The sequence below is a fragment of the Drosophila hydei genome, unplaced genomic scaffold (assembly GCF_003285905.1).
Source record: "Drosophila hydei strain 15085-1641.00,03,60 unplaced genomic scaffold, DhydRS2 tig00000060-arrow-pilon, whole genome shotgun sequence".
In the NCBI taxonomy this organism is placed as follows: Eukaryota; Metazoa; Arthropoda; class Insecta; order Diptera; family Drosophilidae; genus Drosophila; species Drosophila hydei.
Window position 1 is genome coordinate 699160 of NW_022045656.1, and position 19065 is coordinate 718224.

The 19065-nt window shown below is 42.1% G+C and overlaps 3 protein-coding genes across 3 annotated transcripts; 1 reads left to right on the forward strand and 2 right to left on the reverse strand.

Annotated features, from left to right (window-relative positions):
• Positions 1-123: 123 nt before the first annotated feature.
• LOC111599673 lies at positions 124-666 on the reverse strand. The gene is made up of 2 exons (XM_023315377.2): positions 370-666; positions 124-303 (listed from the first exon to the last, which is right to left on the reverse strand). The coding sequence occupies exons 1-2, from the start codon at positions 664-666 to the stop codon at positions 124-126; spliced, it is 477 nt and encodes a 158-aa protein (XP_023171145.1).
• A 2489-nt stretch (positions 667-3155) lies between these two features.
• Positions 3156-18847, reverse strand: LOC111599695. The gene is made up of 8 exons (XM_023315415.2): positions 18702-18847; positions 16473-16809; positions 7460-7545; positions 7146-7389; positions 6274-6967; positions 6074-6207; positions 3693-3824; positions 3156-3634 (listed from the first exon to the last, which is right to left on the reverse strand). The coding sequence occupies exons 2-8, from the start codon at positions 16733-16735 to the stop codon at positions 3457-3459; spliced, it is 1731 nt and encodes a 576-aa protein (XP_023171183.1). The 5' UTR covers positions 16736-16809; positions 18702-18847; the 3' UTR covers positions 3156-3456.
• Positions 8799-11784, forward strand: LOC111599667. Its single transcript, XM_023315372.2, has 2 exons — positions 8799-9707; positions 10584-11784. Exons 1-2 carry the CDS (start codon positions 8799-8801, stop codon positions 11757-11759), a joined length of 2085 nt encoding a protein of 694 aa, XP_023171140.2. The 3' UTR covers positions 11760-11784.
• Positions 18848-19065: the final 218 nt, after the last annotated feature.

Sequence of the window (19065 nt, forward strand, 5' to 3'; positions counted from 1 at the left end):
GCAACATAATTTTATTTAAATTATAACTGCAACGAGTCCAACAAATAATTGTGAAGAAACACAGCTCAAATGACTTAAGTAATAAATAAAAAATAATACCGAGGCATGAGAAGGGGCTAAATTCTAGCCCGACGGCTTCCTCCGAAGTGTTTCCCTGACATCCACATATATGTAAAATCGTAGATCAATCGCCTTAAAGGAGTTGCTGGCTAGCAGAAGGTTATACATGTAACGCCCTTTCGGTATGGGAATAGTCGTAAACATCTTGTCCGCCAGTACAAAGTCCTTTACAACAATATCGTGCTAAATGGGATGGAATGTACATCAATACACAATTTAATTAAGAGATCAGTCGAATTAACCGCTTACGAGGAAGGGACAGCTCTGATTCAAGTTGGAAAAGGGAAGAATAGCCTTATGAAATAAATAGTAAATCTGAAGCCGATTCGGGTTCTTTAAGAAGCCGCAAAAGTCGAAAGACACGTTATAGAAAAACGGTTTATAGCCGCCCATGTCTTTCCACACACCAAAGGTGACCATCCAGTTTGGGTCTGGTGGCTGGTGCACCTTCAACTGGATATTGGCACTTAAGATTCCACCGGACATGTCCTTTAGGGAGCACTCTTTAATGTCAATTCTGGTCCGGTTTAGAACTTTGCATTTCATGTTTAGAAGGCGCGTGTATCCATGAGATAGGACTAGTGAAGCGACGATCAAATAAAACGCTTTAAGCCACATGCTGGGCCTGTTGACAAAATCATACTGCTGCAAGCCATCAGAATAATGCTTTAGCTACATATTTATGAGTTAATTGTATAATTTGTCGGCAAAAATGTATAATTATTAAGTATTCTGAGTTAATCATGTGGAAAAATTGTGTCTAAATTGACTAAAAGCCATTAAGCGACTTAACCATCTAGAAAGATTAACGCCTAAATCCATTCGGATGGACCGATTGACAGACAGCCACGATTGAATTTAACTCGGAGACTCATTCTAGTCAGACGAAAATTTCTAGTCAAAAGCCTGACTTTCTTCTGCTCTATATCTTATAGCTGGTATTCAGCCTACCGAAGCTGCCACATATCGGCGAAATCAACGAAATTCGAGAAGAAAAAATTTGCTAACCTTCTGCTGTCTGTCTTTATACCCAATGCAGGAAATTCAAGGTGTTCCGACGGCTCTTCTTGATCAAGACTATGAGTATTTTGCAATCAATACCTCCTTCAGCCTGTTGCATACACACCATCAAGCAGAAGGAGGCGTAGCAGACGCCATACAGTATATATATTATTGGTGACGACGACGGTAGCTGAGTCGACCTATCCTTCCGTCCGCTTGTTCGTCTGTGCTCATGTAAGAACACGTCGATCTCAGAGCTTATAACAGCCAGAGTATTTTTTGTAGATGAAGATTGTTTCAAATGATCGATAAGTATTCCCATTTCAGAAAATCGGCTTAAAATGTTCACAAACTTTAGTTATTAAATTATCGTTTGCTTTTAGAACTAGTCTCCAAATTCATTATATAGTTTCAGGTACAGCTTATACAAGCTTATAAAAATTCTTTTAGTTTGAGTTCAGTGTCAAGCACATGTAATATGTAAAAGAGTTTGTATTTTTACTAAACAGACTAATCTTCAATAGAATCTAAAAATCTTGGGCTGAAAACTGCATTCAATTAAAATATTTGATTTAAACAAAAAGTTTGGCCCAGTTGCACAAGCACGTGGCGAACAGCGCCAAACATAAAGAAGAATTATCTGCCTAGACTTAAACATTATTATCGAGCCCAAAAAAAATTCTCGCTTTAGCTTCGGTGATTGTTCAATGCTCAAGTGTCAGTTGATGTTACAGGAATACTTGATTCCTAATGCATTGTGCATTAGGATCGATGCCTTTGAGAACCCTTTAAAACCTTTAAAACCCCTAAAATTATTTCTAGTTTTCGATTTGCTTATCTCATGAGATAAAAAGAAAAGCAAGCAAGAACGTTGCAGTCGGTAATTTAGCTTTTAAATTTGAGTTTCTAACTGTGATTATCGCTCCAAAAATGTCCCCAATGGACGATATATACATCATTTCATGTTGGTCTTGGATTTCTAATACAAGGTAATCTTCCAAGCACGCTAATAGCGTTTCTGACATACGCGAGCTAGAATAATTAAAAGATTTCTGATATTGACGAATTCAAGTTAATAGTTATTGATTATTGGAAACAAACTTGATTCACGCTAGTTATATACGAGCCCACAAAGCAAATTCAAGTCTCTAGCTTTTGTGGCTCAGACGGACAGACGAACCGACGGACTTGGCTAGATCGATTCAGCGCCTTGCCCTGAGAAGACACGGAACTGAAATGCATAGATCTATTATGCATAAAAGTTTACAAATTAAATTCTATCAAATTCCAATTTAGACTATACGTCTTTAAACATATATATTTTTAAGTATATATATCTTTAAATATATATATCTATATGTCTTTAAATAGTTTACATAAATGGAGTTTTAATAATATACATTTGTATTAATTCTTGGCTTGACACAAGGATTTGCTTCACTGGAGTCGTAAATCAGATTGATTAAACAAAAACAGCTCAACAGAGAAAGTTGGTTCGGATTAAGGATTATTGGAAATGCCGAAAGTTTCCGAAAGCCCTGAATATAACTGGTTATTGTAACCCCTAAATATATTATATATGCAACTATCTTTATCTAGATCAGTCAGAAAAATAAAAACATTTAATTTCAGGTTTTATTTTCACTGCTTTCTTTATTCATACAATTTCGGCAAATATTCTGAATACGCATTGGCTAATTGTATTACTACATAGCACAGTTTATTGTCCACATTGTTAAATTGTTGCTTTGTTTAGTTTATTCTTTTATAATTATTGTTTAAGCTTGTGCTTCGCTTAGGTCGCTTTAAAAAATATGCATATCTAGCGTACATTTATAGCTATGGTGTGTATATATAGAGTTCCTCATATATTTATGCTTAGCTAAATTATAATTAGTGTACATTAAAGACATTAAATGGTAAACTTAACAGCAAAAGCTTATGCACAAATCTAACCTAAATTAAAACATTGCAAGTTTTTTAAACAATGAACATACACAATCGTAAACAATACAAAAAAACAGTTAGGGGTTGGTTACTAAAGGAGAAATTAAAGAAAAAAGTTCGAATTTGTTCTCACAAACGCATCCACAGATACGCACACTCACACACGCACACACACTCGTGGTATGTTTGCCTAAATTATAGTCTTTTAAGCTTATCGCAAAAACCCGCATAGTTATAGTATAATATGGTATTGCATAGTTTAGTTTAGTTTAGTTTAGTTGATTAGGTAGCTTTACAACGACGGATAGTTTTTCATATTTGTTTTCTTCATAGCGGTAGGCCCGTTGCGCATGCGCACAGAAGGCCCTTAGTCAAGCACATATTCCACTAGTCATACTCTGGCTGCTCCTGGGAGTCGAGCTCCAAGCACTGGCTGCCCATGTGCACAGTTAGCGTCTGGTAGGGCAGCGGCTTGCCCATGCTTAGATTGGCGGTCACGTAGATCAAGTAGCTGTCGCCGGGCGTCAGACTGAGTATGGTCTCGGTCTCCAACTTGTCCTCATTGCTGTGATTGATAGCAAACTAGAAGTCGCTGCGCTTTTAATATTAATCAAGCCACTCACCTAGGTCGCTTCTCGCGGCAGCGTATGTACTTGAAGTTCTTATGCTGCGTTATCCGCAACGCTCCGAAGTCCATGCAATAGTTTGTGAAGTCCCCGCTGCGCTGCGGTAGGCTAAAGACAATCACGCAGTAGCTATCGCAAGATGAAAGAGATAGACACAATAATGCAATAAGACCATAATGTAATAGGAGACTAACATGTTATTACAACATAGTCAACATACTATACAGCAATCATTTAATATAATATACCTTCAGATACTACTACTATTTGTCAGTATTCAGGCAGAGTTTTCCTTTGGTAGTCGACATTTGACATTCATTGAAATAATTCTGAGCCCATTAAAATAGGGCTTTGTGATGTAACAGGCAGAAGAAGGCGTGCCAGACTCCAAATTATATATTCCTAATCAGGATGAGTTGTGCTCGCTATAGTCTGTTTGTCTCTCCGTCCGTATGAACGCAGAGCTGTCATAAAGCCAGAGACTTGAAATTTCAATTTTATACTCCTGAATATCATGCACAGAAGGAGCTTATCATTTTCAAAATTTTCAACAGCCTATCTAATTTTTGTAATATCAGGACTAGTTTGACTTAATTCAATAATATCAATAGCGCGATGAGGTCAAATCAAGTCAAATGTCATATTATTGGACTCTTTCCGCATACACTATTTGGACTTCCTTAAGAGATACTCACATTGTGGGACTTAGATTTCAAAACTATGCAAGACATACTTATTTCTATTTACTACACACCTGAAGGGTATCACAAAATTCAAATACTTTATGAACTGAGGCTACATTTGATATATATTGAGATTTAGAATATATCAAATGTACTCTTTTAAAATTGTTAATGAGTTTAAGAAGGTAATGACTAGTGAGAGATATAGAAATACAATAGAGAGTACGAATGACATAAGTGAAAGGGAGACTTTCTCAAGAGAAAGTTCTGAGAAGTTGACTTGGTTAAATTTAATGAAATTGAGGCAGAGAATAAAAAAGAGATATACAAAGAATAATGCGCTGATGAAACCCACAGCCTAAAGCGCATAAATCTAATCAATTCAAGAGTTAAATGCAACTGAGCTCCACCTGATGTGATCAAGAGAACTCGAATGGCAGAGACAGCTAACTGAGACTGCGATGTTAGCCCAGTCTATAATAAATAATAAGAACAATAAATTTGAGTAATCTAATCGCGAGGGAGACCTCAACCAATCACAGATATTCTATGCCAATCATTCCACCCTTTTCATACATTCATAACAAACAAAGATCATTGGAAATATCAATTCAGGGTAAAACTGTATGCAACTCGCAGAAGGAGCTGCTGCCGACTCCATAAGCTATATATATTTTATATAAATGATAACTATATAAAAAAAATATATATAAAATGAATTTCGCTGATTTCTACCGACTGCATAGTACTCATTAACGGTCTAAGCGCTGCAAGCCCCAAAAATTTAAAAGATTTGTCTATTCCGATGTGCCACGCCCTCATGAAGAATACAACGGTATTTTCTTTGTTAAATTTTGCGCTTCTAATAGTACAACTGCGACTTGCAACGTTCGAAGTCAACAGTAAAAAATCAGGAAATTACAGGGTATTATGACCTCAAATAGGCGTACATTGTTTGGTTTTCGATAGAGCGCATCGATAGAGTAGATTAACAGCAACTTAATAATCGCTGTCTTAAGTTTATAGCTGTACAACTTCAGACGATACTGACTTTTGCTAGTCGCCACGCCTCCCATGTGCGTAGATGTGTAGTTTATATCATTTATGACTTTAATTTAGAATATATATATATATATATATATATATATATATATATATATATATATATATATATATATATATATATATATATATATATATATATATATATATATATATATATATATATATATTTCAATTTCAATGCTCTAGCCAATAGCGATCAAAACATTAGAAATTAGTGCAAGACATTAGGAATTGGCGTAGACACATCATTCTGTCCATAATCTCAGCATCTTGGATTGTCAATATGTCCCATATTTCAAGGCTCTAGTAACTTAACTAATATTGTTTCTGATATAACCGATTTAGTAGTGCGCATGTTGGAAAATCTTAATATTTTATCGGACGAAGGTACCCAGGATATTCACATTTGTAGTCTAACTTCCTAGGCGGTCTGATGGAAAGACGGACGAACGGACAGACGGAACGAGGGTCGGACAACTGAACGGATATTGCACAAAACTCATGTACTCATTTTACTTCGTGAATGAGTTTACACTCATTCGTATTACGTATTTGGCATTAAACATGATTTGCCAATTGCAAACAGTTAAAAAGTTATTCTCAAGTGTTTCGGACGATTTGTCTTCGTACCTCAAGGCGCGCTCGTCTGGAGATTCGTGCCATGCAATTGTTGCGCTGGTGCAGCGCGTTCGAACATCGAAGACCGTTATGTTATCTGGCAGCTCCGGCAGATCACGGAAGAGGCGTTCACTGCTGAGGGCCAGCTGGAAGACAAAGAGCAGAAGAAGTCAACATTTTCCGTTACTTTCAGGCAAAGACAATAAACTTACGCGAACTTTTTGAGCCCGCAGCGCCTCGTCCTCGTTGCTGGGCTGGAAGCGCATCAGGTACCGCTCGCCGGGCAGCACGCCCTCCAGCTTGATGTAAGTGGGCGAGTAGATGTTTCCCACGTTGGCCACCTGTCGATGCTGGCGCAGCAGCTTCACACGTATCTCGCTGCCGGCGCACGGCAACAGCAGGTAGCGCATGAAGCTGGGCGGAGGCGTCGTCGCTGGCACCTTGAAGCTATACACCTGGACGCCATGCAGTCCGCCAATCTTGAGCAGCGCCAGTGCCTGCTGCCGCAGTGCCGTTGGATGGGTGCGATTGAAGTGCACCTGGCTGCTAGCCAGGCCCAGCGTCAGGTTCTGCAGCCGCTGGTGCACGCCGAACAGCTGCAGCCTATAGCTGCTGTTTGGCTGCAGCCCGCGCAGCTGCTGCTGCGTCCGGGCTCCAGTGCAGACGATGTGCAGCCTGTGCTGCGGATTCAGATGACGCGCTCGCTTCGGTGACCGTGACCAGACCAGATCCAATGCATTACTGGCGCCAGAGCAAGGCCCGGCAGAGGCACGCCAATGCTCCTGCTGCTGCCTCGTGTAGACGTAGACGGCCTCACAGAAGCTGCCGAAGTCCTGGCTCGACGTCTCGGCGCTCTCAACACGCTGAATCACCAGACAGTAGTGCATGGCATGGTAATCAAATTTGCTGTGCGGATTCGAAAACAAAGGAAACTTTTGACTTTGACTGCGCTTATGCAATTTAATGTTTTTCATTTAATAGTCACTAATATAGATGTTTATGGGATTACTAGGTACTCCCCTCCCTCTTCTTGACTGTGATTTCTTTATTTAGTGAACCATTGAGAGTTCCACTGGCGACCCACCTGCGCTCCCATTTGACGATCAGCTGACGCTTGCGCACACGATTCTGGGTGCGGATGGCGATGCGATGTGTGTGATTGAGCAGGGGCCACGACTGATGCGGATGCTTGGCTTGAGCCTCCAGCTTGAGGGCGCCTGCCTGACGGGCCTGTACGAAGAGATCGTATTGGCCGCGCAGGGCACAGGGCAGGACCAGTCGGCCCATGTTGGGGCCCTTGGCGGGCGCGGCGAGGCGCAGCACGTTTGCTGCCAATGCAAATGAGGAGATTGAGGTATGAAGATCTGGCAAATGGAAGATGGCAAGGTAGAAGCTTACCTGTCTGATTGTAGTACAGCTGACGTGCCACGGGCATTGAGAAGAGAATCGTCAGCGGCGTTGAGTTGTTTAGTTGCAGCACAAATCTGTAAAACAAAAGGCGAAACCAATGACTGAAGTGCTGCCCAGTGGTGTCGAGTGGTGCGCAGTGGGGCGGAGTAAGTGAGCTGTTGACGCCCTTTGTCAAAAATCATGACACTAAATTATCGCACGCAATTTGTCTCGCCTGTGTCCGAGCGAGTGACTCAGCGCCTTTGGCAGCTGGCGCTGCAACAAAGTTGCCGTCGAAGAATGGAACCCAGTGGACTAAGAGGACGTGCATACGCTCGATTGTGTATGTATAAATATATATAATACACACTAGATATACATATATATTCCATTTAGGCTAAAGCCCGTTTCTTGTGCCAAAAAGTTTTGTTTTGTAATTAAATGCGAAATTTATGAGCAATATATCTAATGACAAAAGACCAAGACAAATGTGCTACAGTGAAGAGCCACCCACACACACACACAAACACCCACACACATACACATTGAAATAGGAAGCGCCATTGCAGCCAAGTGACTCATTGACTTGGCTTATGTACGGTCATCTCAAGTTTTATGAGCAGCTACTTCCGGCTAACGCCATTTACCAATAAAACCACGCCCCTCGCCATGTCACTGCACGCCCACATATTTGACCAGGCAGCCCATCTATTTGATGGAGTGTTTTAATGCACTCCATTGTTGCCGGCCATTTGCAGATGGCGCCGCGGCGACTGCACAAATATTTGCTTTAATTTAAGCCTTGCATGTTGCAGTTGCAGTTGCCTTTGCCGTTGCCGTTGCCGTTGCCGTTGACGTTGACGTGTCTGTTGCTGTTGCAGGCTTTTCATGTTGTTGTTATTACAATTATTGCTGGTGTTATTGTTGCTGCCTGCCGATGACAGCAGTCAATTATATAACGCAAACATCATGTTGCGAAATATAAATCCTTTTCAGATGTGCTCGAATTTTGAATGCTCTCATCGCACTCAATATCTTAAAACTAAAAATTATATTAGAACACCTATATTATAATACGTCTCATGTTTATTAATCAGATGTGTATATTTATATATACTATATTTAATATATTCATATGCATCTTGTAAAGTAGAGAGTGATGATGTGTCTAGTTTTCACTCCTTTTATCATGCATTTATTAAGAAATCGCAAATGCAGTCAAGGCATTCAAATGCCCTGCCAGTGTAGAGTAGAGGAATGCCGAAACTGACGCTGGCCGTTAGCCCACAACAAACAAGCGAAGAATTGGCTCAGTCGCTTGTCCATCGTCCGGCCAGACGTACACAGAATGTGGCCAAATTTTGTGAGAGTGGCGCTACGGCTGCTGCTGCTGCAGCTGCCCATTGGTGGTCAAGGCATAGTCAATCCGTCGAATGAGTCAGCCAATATGGTTATTTATATGCTGCCCGCGAACGACGTCGGCCCGCGCACTTGGCAGGTGGGCGTCGATTGCCTGGACAGCTTCTCGCAAATCTTCTTCTACCGAAATCCGCTCGAGCGCTTCACGCGCTCCTACAATCTGATGCTGACAAATGTGTTCAACATGTCCCTGCCCGCAGACCTCATACAGCAGGGATTTAGTGAGCGCATCAACGAGGTCATCAGCGACCCAACGCCGCAACCCGAGAGGCAGTTCTTCCAGTTGCGCGTCATCTCAGATCACTTTGACCGCACAAAGTTCTTCGGAGAGCTGCTGCTGGCGGACAACTATGTGATTGTCGTGGACAGCGTGGAGCGTTTGCACAAGCTGATGAGCCACCATGTGAGCAAGAGTCGCTCGTGGAATCCTGGTGCACGCTTCCTGGTGCTCTTCAACAATGTCCAGATGCGGGACAAGCCCTGGACAGTCGCTTCAAAGATCTTCAACGATCTGATGAGCAACTTCTATGTGCACCGCGTAGCGCTCATCTTCTCCAACTCGTCCTCAAACTACAATCTTCTGGTGAACGACTACTACAGCAATGTGGACTGCCGCGTGCTCAGCGTCCAGAGCGTGGGCCAGTGCCAAGAGGGTCAATTGTTTCCTTCGGCCCATGCTGTGCACGTCGCCATGTCGGACTACATAAGTGGCTTCAGCCCGCGGAACTGCACCTTCTACGTGTGCGCTGCCATCGCGGCGCCCTTCGTCGAGGAGGACTGCATCGTGGGCATCGAGATGCGAATTCTGGGCTTTATGCGCAATCGCTTGCAGTTCCTGGTGGGTATCGACTGCTCAGAATCCAGTGCCATTTAACTTCGTGCGCACTCTTGCTATAGATACCACTCGAGTTTCCAGTCGTTCGCTAAATAGAATTCCCTCCATATGGACACGCATTTTATTTCCAAGTGAATTCGACCAATTTTATAAAATTTTAAGGCAACATTTATAAGGAAAGCATTCTCGCAATTCCTTGCATGAAACTATTACATTCATAAGACTAAGCTCCATTTATTCTAAATTTACAGAATGAGCCATGGAATCCTCATGAATACCAGATATACAAGATGTTCCTACTTCTCAGCCAAATGATGTGCAGCTTGCATTTCTCTTGAACTCAAAGTTTCATAACATTTTTCAGTACTTTCCCCAAGTGAAAAGACTTTGTGAAGTAGACGTCTGACTGTATGAAAGGTGCATCTATAAACCTTTATTAAAATTACTGACTTAAAATTCAATAACGAGTATAAGCCCGTTAGATACGCCCCTTTTGACCGTCTCTGTTTAAGCATAAACTCAATTATTTAAGACTTTATTCAATCTGAAGACTTGAAGCTTGGAATGTACCCTTAAGTAGACCATCCCAAACAGAAAACGTTTTATATTCACTTCAGATGTCTAGGGGTTACCTACACATGCGTGTATGTAACTTAAGGAATAACGTATCTGTATCAAATTAAGGCATTTGCCACGCCCCAACTGGAAAGCATTAAGCTTTATATGGGGAGGGTACATGGCAGCTTATGCTCCACTTTAAATTCTGGATCTTCAACAGCTGCAATAGGACAGACAGGGCAGACAGACGGACGAACAGCCAGCCTAATATTCCCTTTCGAATTTGTGAACGAGTACAAGAACTTGAACATTCCATTGCAGGTAAATCAAACGTGCACTCGGGACACCCGAGGCGAGGTGGATGAGGTGGGCAAATGGAATGGTCTGCTAGGCAAATTGGAGGATGGTGAATGCGACTTTATCATGGGCGGCTTCTACCCGGACAACGAGGTGGTGGGCATATTCTGGGGCAGCGACAGCTACTTGCAGGACGCGCACACCTGGTTCATCAAGTTGGCGGACCGCCGACCTGCCTGGCAGGCCATGGTCGGTATCTTCAGGCCGTACACTTGGGTCTGCTTCCTGCTGATGCTGGTGCTGAGCTGGCTGTGCTGGTACGCGCTGGTGTCTCTCTTGCCAGAGCCGCCGTTCTTCCAGCCGCTCAGCTTGACCGGCATCAATGCTTTGGCTGTGTCCATTGGCACGGCCGTGCAGGAGCGGCCCGTGTGCGAGGCGACGCGCGTCTTCTTCATAATGCTGACACTATACGGAATCAATGTAGTGGCCATATACACCTCGAAGATGATATCCACGTTCCAGGACCCAGGCCATCTGCACCAGATGGACACTCTGCAGGAGGTGGTGGCAGCCGGCATACCCTTCGGCGGCGAGGAGGAGAGCCGCGACTGGTTCGAAAACGAGGACGACATTTGGATATTCAAGGAGTACAATTCCTCCACTGAGTTCAGGCCGCGCACCCAGAACCTGAGGTATGTGGAGCAGGGCAAGCGCTGCATACTGAGCAGCCGCATGTACATCATGCAGAATCTGTACGCGGACGACATCTATGCCTTTCCCCAGAACGTCTTCATCAGCCCCATGCAGCTGATCATGAAGGCGGGCTTCCCATTTCTGTACGAAATGAATATGATCATACGCTATATGCGCGACGTGGGCATCATACAGAAGATCGACTCGGACTTCCGCTTCAACAACACCTATTTGAATCGCATTTCGAAGATGCGTCCCGACTTCGCAGCGACTGTCATCGTCTTGACGACGGAACATCTGAAAGGTCCTTTTGGCATCCTGATCGTGGGCATCTGCAGCGCCACGCTGACATTCCTCGGCGAGCTGCTCTGTGGCTTTAGATGCCATAGACGTCGGAAGGGACGTGGCAAGCGACGCAGCAAGTGGCATAAGGAACGCCAGCAGTTGCAGAAGGCGGTGGCTCCGGTGGTGCGCTTTACGCCCGTTAAGCGACGCAAAGTCCTCTAAGTAGCTGTCCAGGCAGACACAACAACCCAACTAGCCAAGCCATAAAAATTGACTCAGTTCGTATAAATTTGCAATTGAGGGAAGGCAGCGAGAACTGCAACTGCAACTGCAACTGCAACGACGTCGACGACTTCGTAAATGTGGATGTGGCTCTTGGGGTCGCCGTTGTCTTCTTTGTGGTGCAGTTGCTGCTGTTGTTGTTGTTGTCTTCCTTGTCTGGTCTGCTCGCGTCTGGTAGTTGTAGGTTTCACGCGAAATACTTAAATTCAGCGACAAAATTCTATTTTTGCAACTATCAAAAGCGACGGCATGAAAAACAAGCAGACAGTCTGGCAGGCAGTCAGTTGGTCTGTTGGTCTCCGGTCTGGTCTCCTCCCTACTCCCTGCTTTCTGCTCCGTCCAACTCCCAACTCCCAGCTCCCGCTCCGCACAAATGGACTATCAGCTCTGAATGAATTTCTGCTAGAGCGAATAAACTGTGCGCTCAACTGTCGCTGATAATTTTGTTATAAGTAGCATATTTACCCACTCTTTGCCCAGCCAAAAGCAACTATCAAAATAAAGTTGGTAAGATACTGCGGGCAAAATAATGTAAACTAACATATAAAAACTAAAGACCAAAACTTTTCGCTTGCCAATTTACGACTTCACGATTTTTAATTCGATTAGAAATCGCGCAGAGCAACAAAGTAAGGAATGAAAGGATTTTACGCAGCATAAAAGTCGAAGCCTTCGAATGGCCTTAGATAAAACATTTTCTTTATATTGCAGCTTTCGATAGTCGCTACACATTCAATTCAATAAAACAAAAATATTTTTAAACTCTTCAAAATGCTTAACATACTGCAACTTGGCATAGAAACCAGCTACAGCTATAAATTCAGACATAATAAAATTCTAATATCGCTGGAACTCTGGGAATGTGAAGCCAAGGCTTGCAAGACGAGAACTGGGTTCAGGCCAAGATAAGAGCCGTGAAGCTAATCAACAATAGTTGCTGATTCAGATTTGCATTGCTGACAGCAACTGGCTTATTTTTATTTATTTGACTTATATATAGATGAAATGGAGAATGCTCAAAATAAAATGATTAAACTATGAGCATAAAAATTATTTTAATTACTCTAGGAATTTGCTGTCAGTTGCCACGATTCTACTGCGTGTAAATGATTCAAGCAATGCGCGGCGTCCGAACTTTGAAATAAACATTCGTATTTGCGTTCACAATCACATTCACATTCACATTCACATTCACAATCGCAATCGCACTCGCATTCACATTTACTCGATTACTCACAGAACACTCACAAAATGGGCACAGCGCGCACTTAGTGACTGTGTGTGCGTGTGTGTGTGTGTGTGTGTGTGTGTGTGAGTGTTTGTTGATTTGCTTTTTGGTGAAATTTTAGACTATTGAACTATGGCGTTTCGAGCAGCGTCTGATGGGCTGACTAAGCGACTAACTGTGTCTGTCTCGCCAGGCCGCGACGCCCAACTGTCTGTCTGTGACGCAGATGCAGATGCAGATGCTGATGCTGATGCTAATGCTGTTGCAGTTGCAGTTGCAGTTGCAGTTGCAGTAGCTGCTGTAACTGCACACACATTCGCGACAAGTCTTGGGCTAAAAATAAGAAACTATAAGTTTATTTCAGGCAAGGCGAAACAGTCGTCAAATGAAGGTCTACGCAGTTTGCTGGCTAAAAATGATGCAGCGAGTTTTTATGATCAAAACAATTTTTGTTGCTCTGGTTGATATTGTTGTTGCTGTTTTATTGTTGCTTCTTTGATATGCTTACAAATAAATAGTTTCACGCCATAAAGCAGCGCATAGGAGGGAAGCTTTGGCCATAAAAGTTGTTTACAACGCTTGAGCCTGCGGCGCACATAAAATGCAACAACAACAACAACAACAACAACAGCAGCAGCCGCCACACCGGCAACAGCAACAGCAACAGCAACAGCAACATCAACAGCTACAACAACACATTAACAACAATTTGTTGTTTTGCAGTTTGTTTTGATTTTCGGGCCACTGGAAATTGTGCGTTTGTGCTACAGGTGGTCAGTGGTCCGCAACCGCGTGGCCCAGTCCCAGTTCCCAGCTCGAGATTTCAAGTCAAATGTCCGTGTGTGTGCGTCTTATATATGCATGTGTGTGTATCGAATTAAGTCGTTAAATTAATATTTATGATTTGTTTGTACAGAGCAGTATTAACAAGCAACTGAAGTTGCAGCTTGATTGCGCCTGCGCAGGAGCCGGCAGCCAGACTGCATTTAGTTCCTCCCTTCGCGAGGCGAGAGAACAGGCGAAAGAGAGGCAGATCACTTTATTCTTGCCAAACTCTTAATGACTGCACGCGCCATAAATTTGTAGCACTCAATTCGCTCCTTTTCACACGCTCCGCGAGCGAGCAGCAAGAGAAACACGAGATGCGACACTGGACCCAACATCCAGAAGCCGTCGCTGACCGCAATCGGAGCACTTGCAGCTCTTGGAACTGTGGGAGCTAGTCGCGCGACAATAAAACCAAAAAAATCATCTCACATAGAACAGCGACAGCAGCAGCAGCGACAGCAGCAGCGACAGCAACAGCAACTGCGAGCGTAAACGTTAATTTCAATGTTTGACATTCTATGCCAGCAGTGATCAAAGTTATTCGGACGTTGCACGCAGGCAGCGGCAAGCGAGGCAAGCATCATTTGAACAGGCATAAAAAACTACAACAAAAATATAAAACCAACAGATTCGCACGTTCTTAAACGAAATAAAAGCCAAAAATGTTAACAAAAATTAGAGAGGCAACACTTAAGTTGAGGAAGCAAACCCAATGCGCACTTTGTATACCCTAGGCCCAGCTGTTCAAACTGAGTAAGCTGAGGTAACTAGGAAAGTGAATAAAAACTAATCTGTTCCTCGACTTCATTTCACCAAAAAGCAAGTACAAATACTAAGACACAAAATACTTAACAAGCAAACGCCTTTTTTCATGTTGATTTAAAAGAAATTTCGGAGTTATTCTATACTTAAAATTGGTTTCTATGACACTTAGAAAGAAATTAGAAAACATTTATGAAAAGTACAATTATATTTTAATTATACCATTTTTCTTTGCCATATATCAAATAGTTTTATTTCAAATCATCAATCCATCCTACATGCATTCAAAAAATTCTGAATATGTTATTACGCCCAACGACAAACAAGAATATATAAAATAAGAGCAAGTTATATTATTATCTTTTTAGCGCCCAAAAACGCAGTCAAATTATACATTTTTGATAGATAATAAGGAAATGGGATGATCCATCGAGAATTAAACGTTAAATACCACACTGTGTGTAATATTCAGGCATATACATTTATAATTTGAAGTCTCCAGCTTTGGTGATTGACGAGATCGCTGTATATACACAGACGGACAGGACTAGATTAAGAATATTATATTATTATCTCTATAGGGCCTGCGACACCTGCCTCCCCCTATTACATACATTTTCAAAAAAGCATTATACCCTGAATTCAGTTTCCATTGCCAATAGGATCAGGGCATAAAAAACGAGAAGACAAAATGCCTGCCAAGAGCGAGGGCTAAGCGAAAACGTGACAGCTTTCCTTGACCCAGGACCAGGCTCAGGCACAAACGCGCACAAAAAGGCAAACAATAAGTTCAGTAGGGAGTGCCTGACTATCAGATACCCTGAGCTCCAACGGATCCGACTGCATAACTCGACTCTATGCAGACCTATTTTTCATTCGAACACTTATCTCCTCTAATCAAATAGAAGTAGTATGACTAAGAAGAATATATAACATGTGCTCTCGAGCATAAGACCCCTCGACCCCATGCACCTCTCTTTTCGTGAGGTGGCAGATCCGCATCTAGTAGATACGAATAAGAACCAGCTGACAGCAACTCAATTGCAATTGCGATTCTAATAATAGAACTTGAAAAAATGCACGAGTTTGAATGGATGCACAGGGAAAATGCTACGCTAGGCGCTAATTGACACGTGGCTTTGCCCATTGACCAAGCATTTCCTATTAACCATCTTTGCTAGTTAACGGATAACAGATAAGAAAATGTTAAAGCCTTTTAGTTCTTTGGTACTGTGGGCTGCTTGGAGAGGTGTAAAAAATCAAGTTCTTTGTCTGATACATTTCAACGAAATCATCATACCCTAAAGTCGCATTTTCAATGTGCTCAGCGAGTAAAAAAAGCCCCCAAAAAAAGAAAGAAAACATGAAAAAGTTGCTCATACGACACGTGCAACGCGGCCGCAGCTGTGGGCCTAGAAGAAACACAAATACAAACACGCACGCACACTACTTGGACAAGCAAGCATAAGTAGAAGAAGCAGCACACACACAGGCACACACACACACACACACACGCACACACATTGCTAATATTTATGGCAACTGTAAAAATCTGGCGCTGGTTTTTGTTTGGCCAGCCACACGTCGTGGTTATAAATTATTTTTGTTGGTTTCTATTCTATATTTTTCTCTCGCTAAGTTCCCACACTCACACACAGCTCCCAGCTCTGGGTGTCCTGTTTGTCCTTTGCGCATTTCGTTATTGTTTGGTCATAATTTGATTTGTGTGACAGGCGGCGTCGCCAGCGCACTTAGGCGCATTACTTAAATTGTGGGAATACTTGGAGACTTGGCGAGGATGTTTCCTTCACAAGGATCAGAGCTGATGAACTTACCGCTTTTTCTGGCGCTGCTCGAGTGCAATGTGTATCGGCACATCCACATATAGATCCTCGACGTCGTCGATGACGCTCAGCATCTTCTCGTAGGCCAGTCGCTGCGGGCAGCTCGACGACGGCGAGACATACGAGTCCTGGCTGATGCGATTGCTGGCCAGCGGCATATGCGCAATCTCAGCCCTCAGCTGCACGACGTACTGCAGCTGCAGCACCAGCACCAGCAGCACTTCAGTAAGCGCCAGTCCTGGGTGCCGTCGCATTCTGTGTTTTCTTGCACTTATTCTTCGATAATTTAGCTCTTAAGCTGTATGGCCTGCTAAAGGTTCACAATCGCCTTAAATTAAGTTAAGAAGTTACTAATTAGTAGAGGCTTCGAGATTAGATATGCATGCATTAGTGTGCGTGTGTGTGTGCGTGTTTCTATTCGAATGGCTATGTAAACAATAAATATAAAAACTATATGCTTAGGACACAAAATAAATTCTGAAATTTTACTATACTTTTGAAGTTATTGCAGCATTTATTATAATTTTTAAAAATATATCTGCATTTTTTATTGCTTAGTTAGTGTTAATCCTAATTCTATAACAGTTTATTTAAATACAAAAATCTACAAAAAGAGATCTTTTTTTCTTTTCTTTTTTCTTTTTTCTATTTAACAAAAACGATTTTGTTAAATCTGTGTACATGGCAGACAGCTTTACAAAATTCATAACATGCAAAGCAAGAACCCCCTTAGTAAATTGAATGCTTTTATCTTTTGAGGAATTCAATGTCCGCTTTAATAATGCTTACAAAACCATTATAATTTGAATCCGCTTTTTGAATGGGTCCAGGGTAGACAAAATAACAATCACACTATCCTCAAACTTGATGCTAATTTATTAAAAACTTTTAGCTTTACATCAGTCAAAAATGTAATTTCTTTGATTTCATGACAAATTAAGAATTACGTGATATAATAACTCAAAGGATATGAGAGAATAATTATTCGAGCCCCAGATTAAAGAAATTATTTTGTTACCCTGAGTACTTTAAGCAAGATTTGAAATTCCTTTTAAGAGCCTATTCCAAATAGGTTAAACGAATTTTTGGGACAAGGAATTAAAAGAATTTTAATTAAAACTTGGTACATAAAAATCTATTCTGCGATTTATTAGTTTTAATTCCAATCAGTTTTTAGAGTTTATCTTGATAAAGAAAACAGTGCCTTAAGCTAGACAAAAATAACAGTTAATGAAACTTTGAAAGGAAACTCCAAACATTCACAACTTTTTTATGTAATGTGGAACGAAATTTAGTCTTATCCCATAAAATAAAAGAGAATATAGTCTTTTTAATGTGCGTCGATTTACCTTTGGCAATAATAACAATCGTTATCTACTGAGTTCCTATTTAAATAAAACAAATTATATATTTTCGGACTAAAATTTAATTGAAGAGCACAATTGTTGTGAGCTCTTTTTGGAGGCATTTTTCTATTTCCCCTTCAGATTAATTTTATATATTTAGCCTTAAAACTATATCCTAAATTAAAAGGCTATAAATCATTTGCTTTGGCTTTGCTTAGCATTCAGAGCAATGTTTTTTATACAGCTGCCTTAACTCTGCCTTAACTTCTGCTTATCCATTTCGACATCTTTCTGACCCCTCATCAGCAGAGCTTGACAAACCCAATCCCAGTTCCCGCTGCTTCTTCTTCTTCTTCTTGCTACAATTAAGGCCTGTCAAACCTTTGACACACGTTGCTGCTGCCAGTGCCATTGCCATTGCCTTTGCTTGTGACAACTTCTTTAGCTAACTGAAGGAGTTGGAAAAAAATGAAATCATTTTTGGCAGCGCAGCGCGGCAGCTTTTTAAGTGTTAGGCTTTGCCTTTCTCTTTGCTTTTGGTTTATCGAAGGGGGCAGCCAATTAATTTTTTGGACGCACTGAATCGATTCTTGGAACTGTTAGATTTGCTAATTGCGGGCCACACGCCCCCCACACAACATCTTCTTCTTCTGGCTGTTTTTGCGGGCAATCAAAAGTTCTGCGAATTCGCGTGCGGCGCAGCGAATGGGAACGCAATTAACAAGGGGGCTGGTACCCCAAACAGGGGCTGCCACCTGTTGTCGCCGTGCTGAGCAATTAACGATACATGCCTCTCATAAGCACAGAAACACACACAAAAACACTCACACTCACACACACATATGTATATATGCACACACACACAATCACTCACTTTGCTACAATTTGGTGTTGGCAATTTTTTGAGCGCGCATCGTTTGTCTCGCACAGTGTTTTGTTTGTTCCGTTATCTAGCGGTATTTGTATTTGCACACGGTATTGCAAAGCTTTGCTTCTGCTTTTGCTATACACACACACGCAAGGACACACTCGGACACACATACACGCACTTGAAAGCACAGGCACGCGCGTAGTTCGGAAGCTGAAGCTGCTGCTTCCGTCTGCCTTGACGAGCAAACACAAAATGAGAGTCGTGCGCAAAGCAAACGAAAATCCGAGCGCAACTGACGCTAACTGCGCCGTCAGCAGCGGCAGCATGCGCTGCGACCGCGGGCAGCATTGCCGAAGATGCCGCCCCA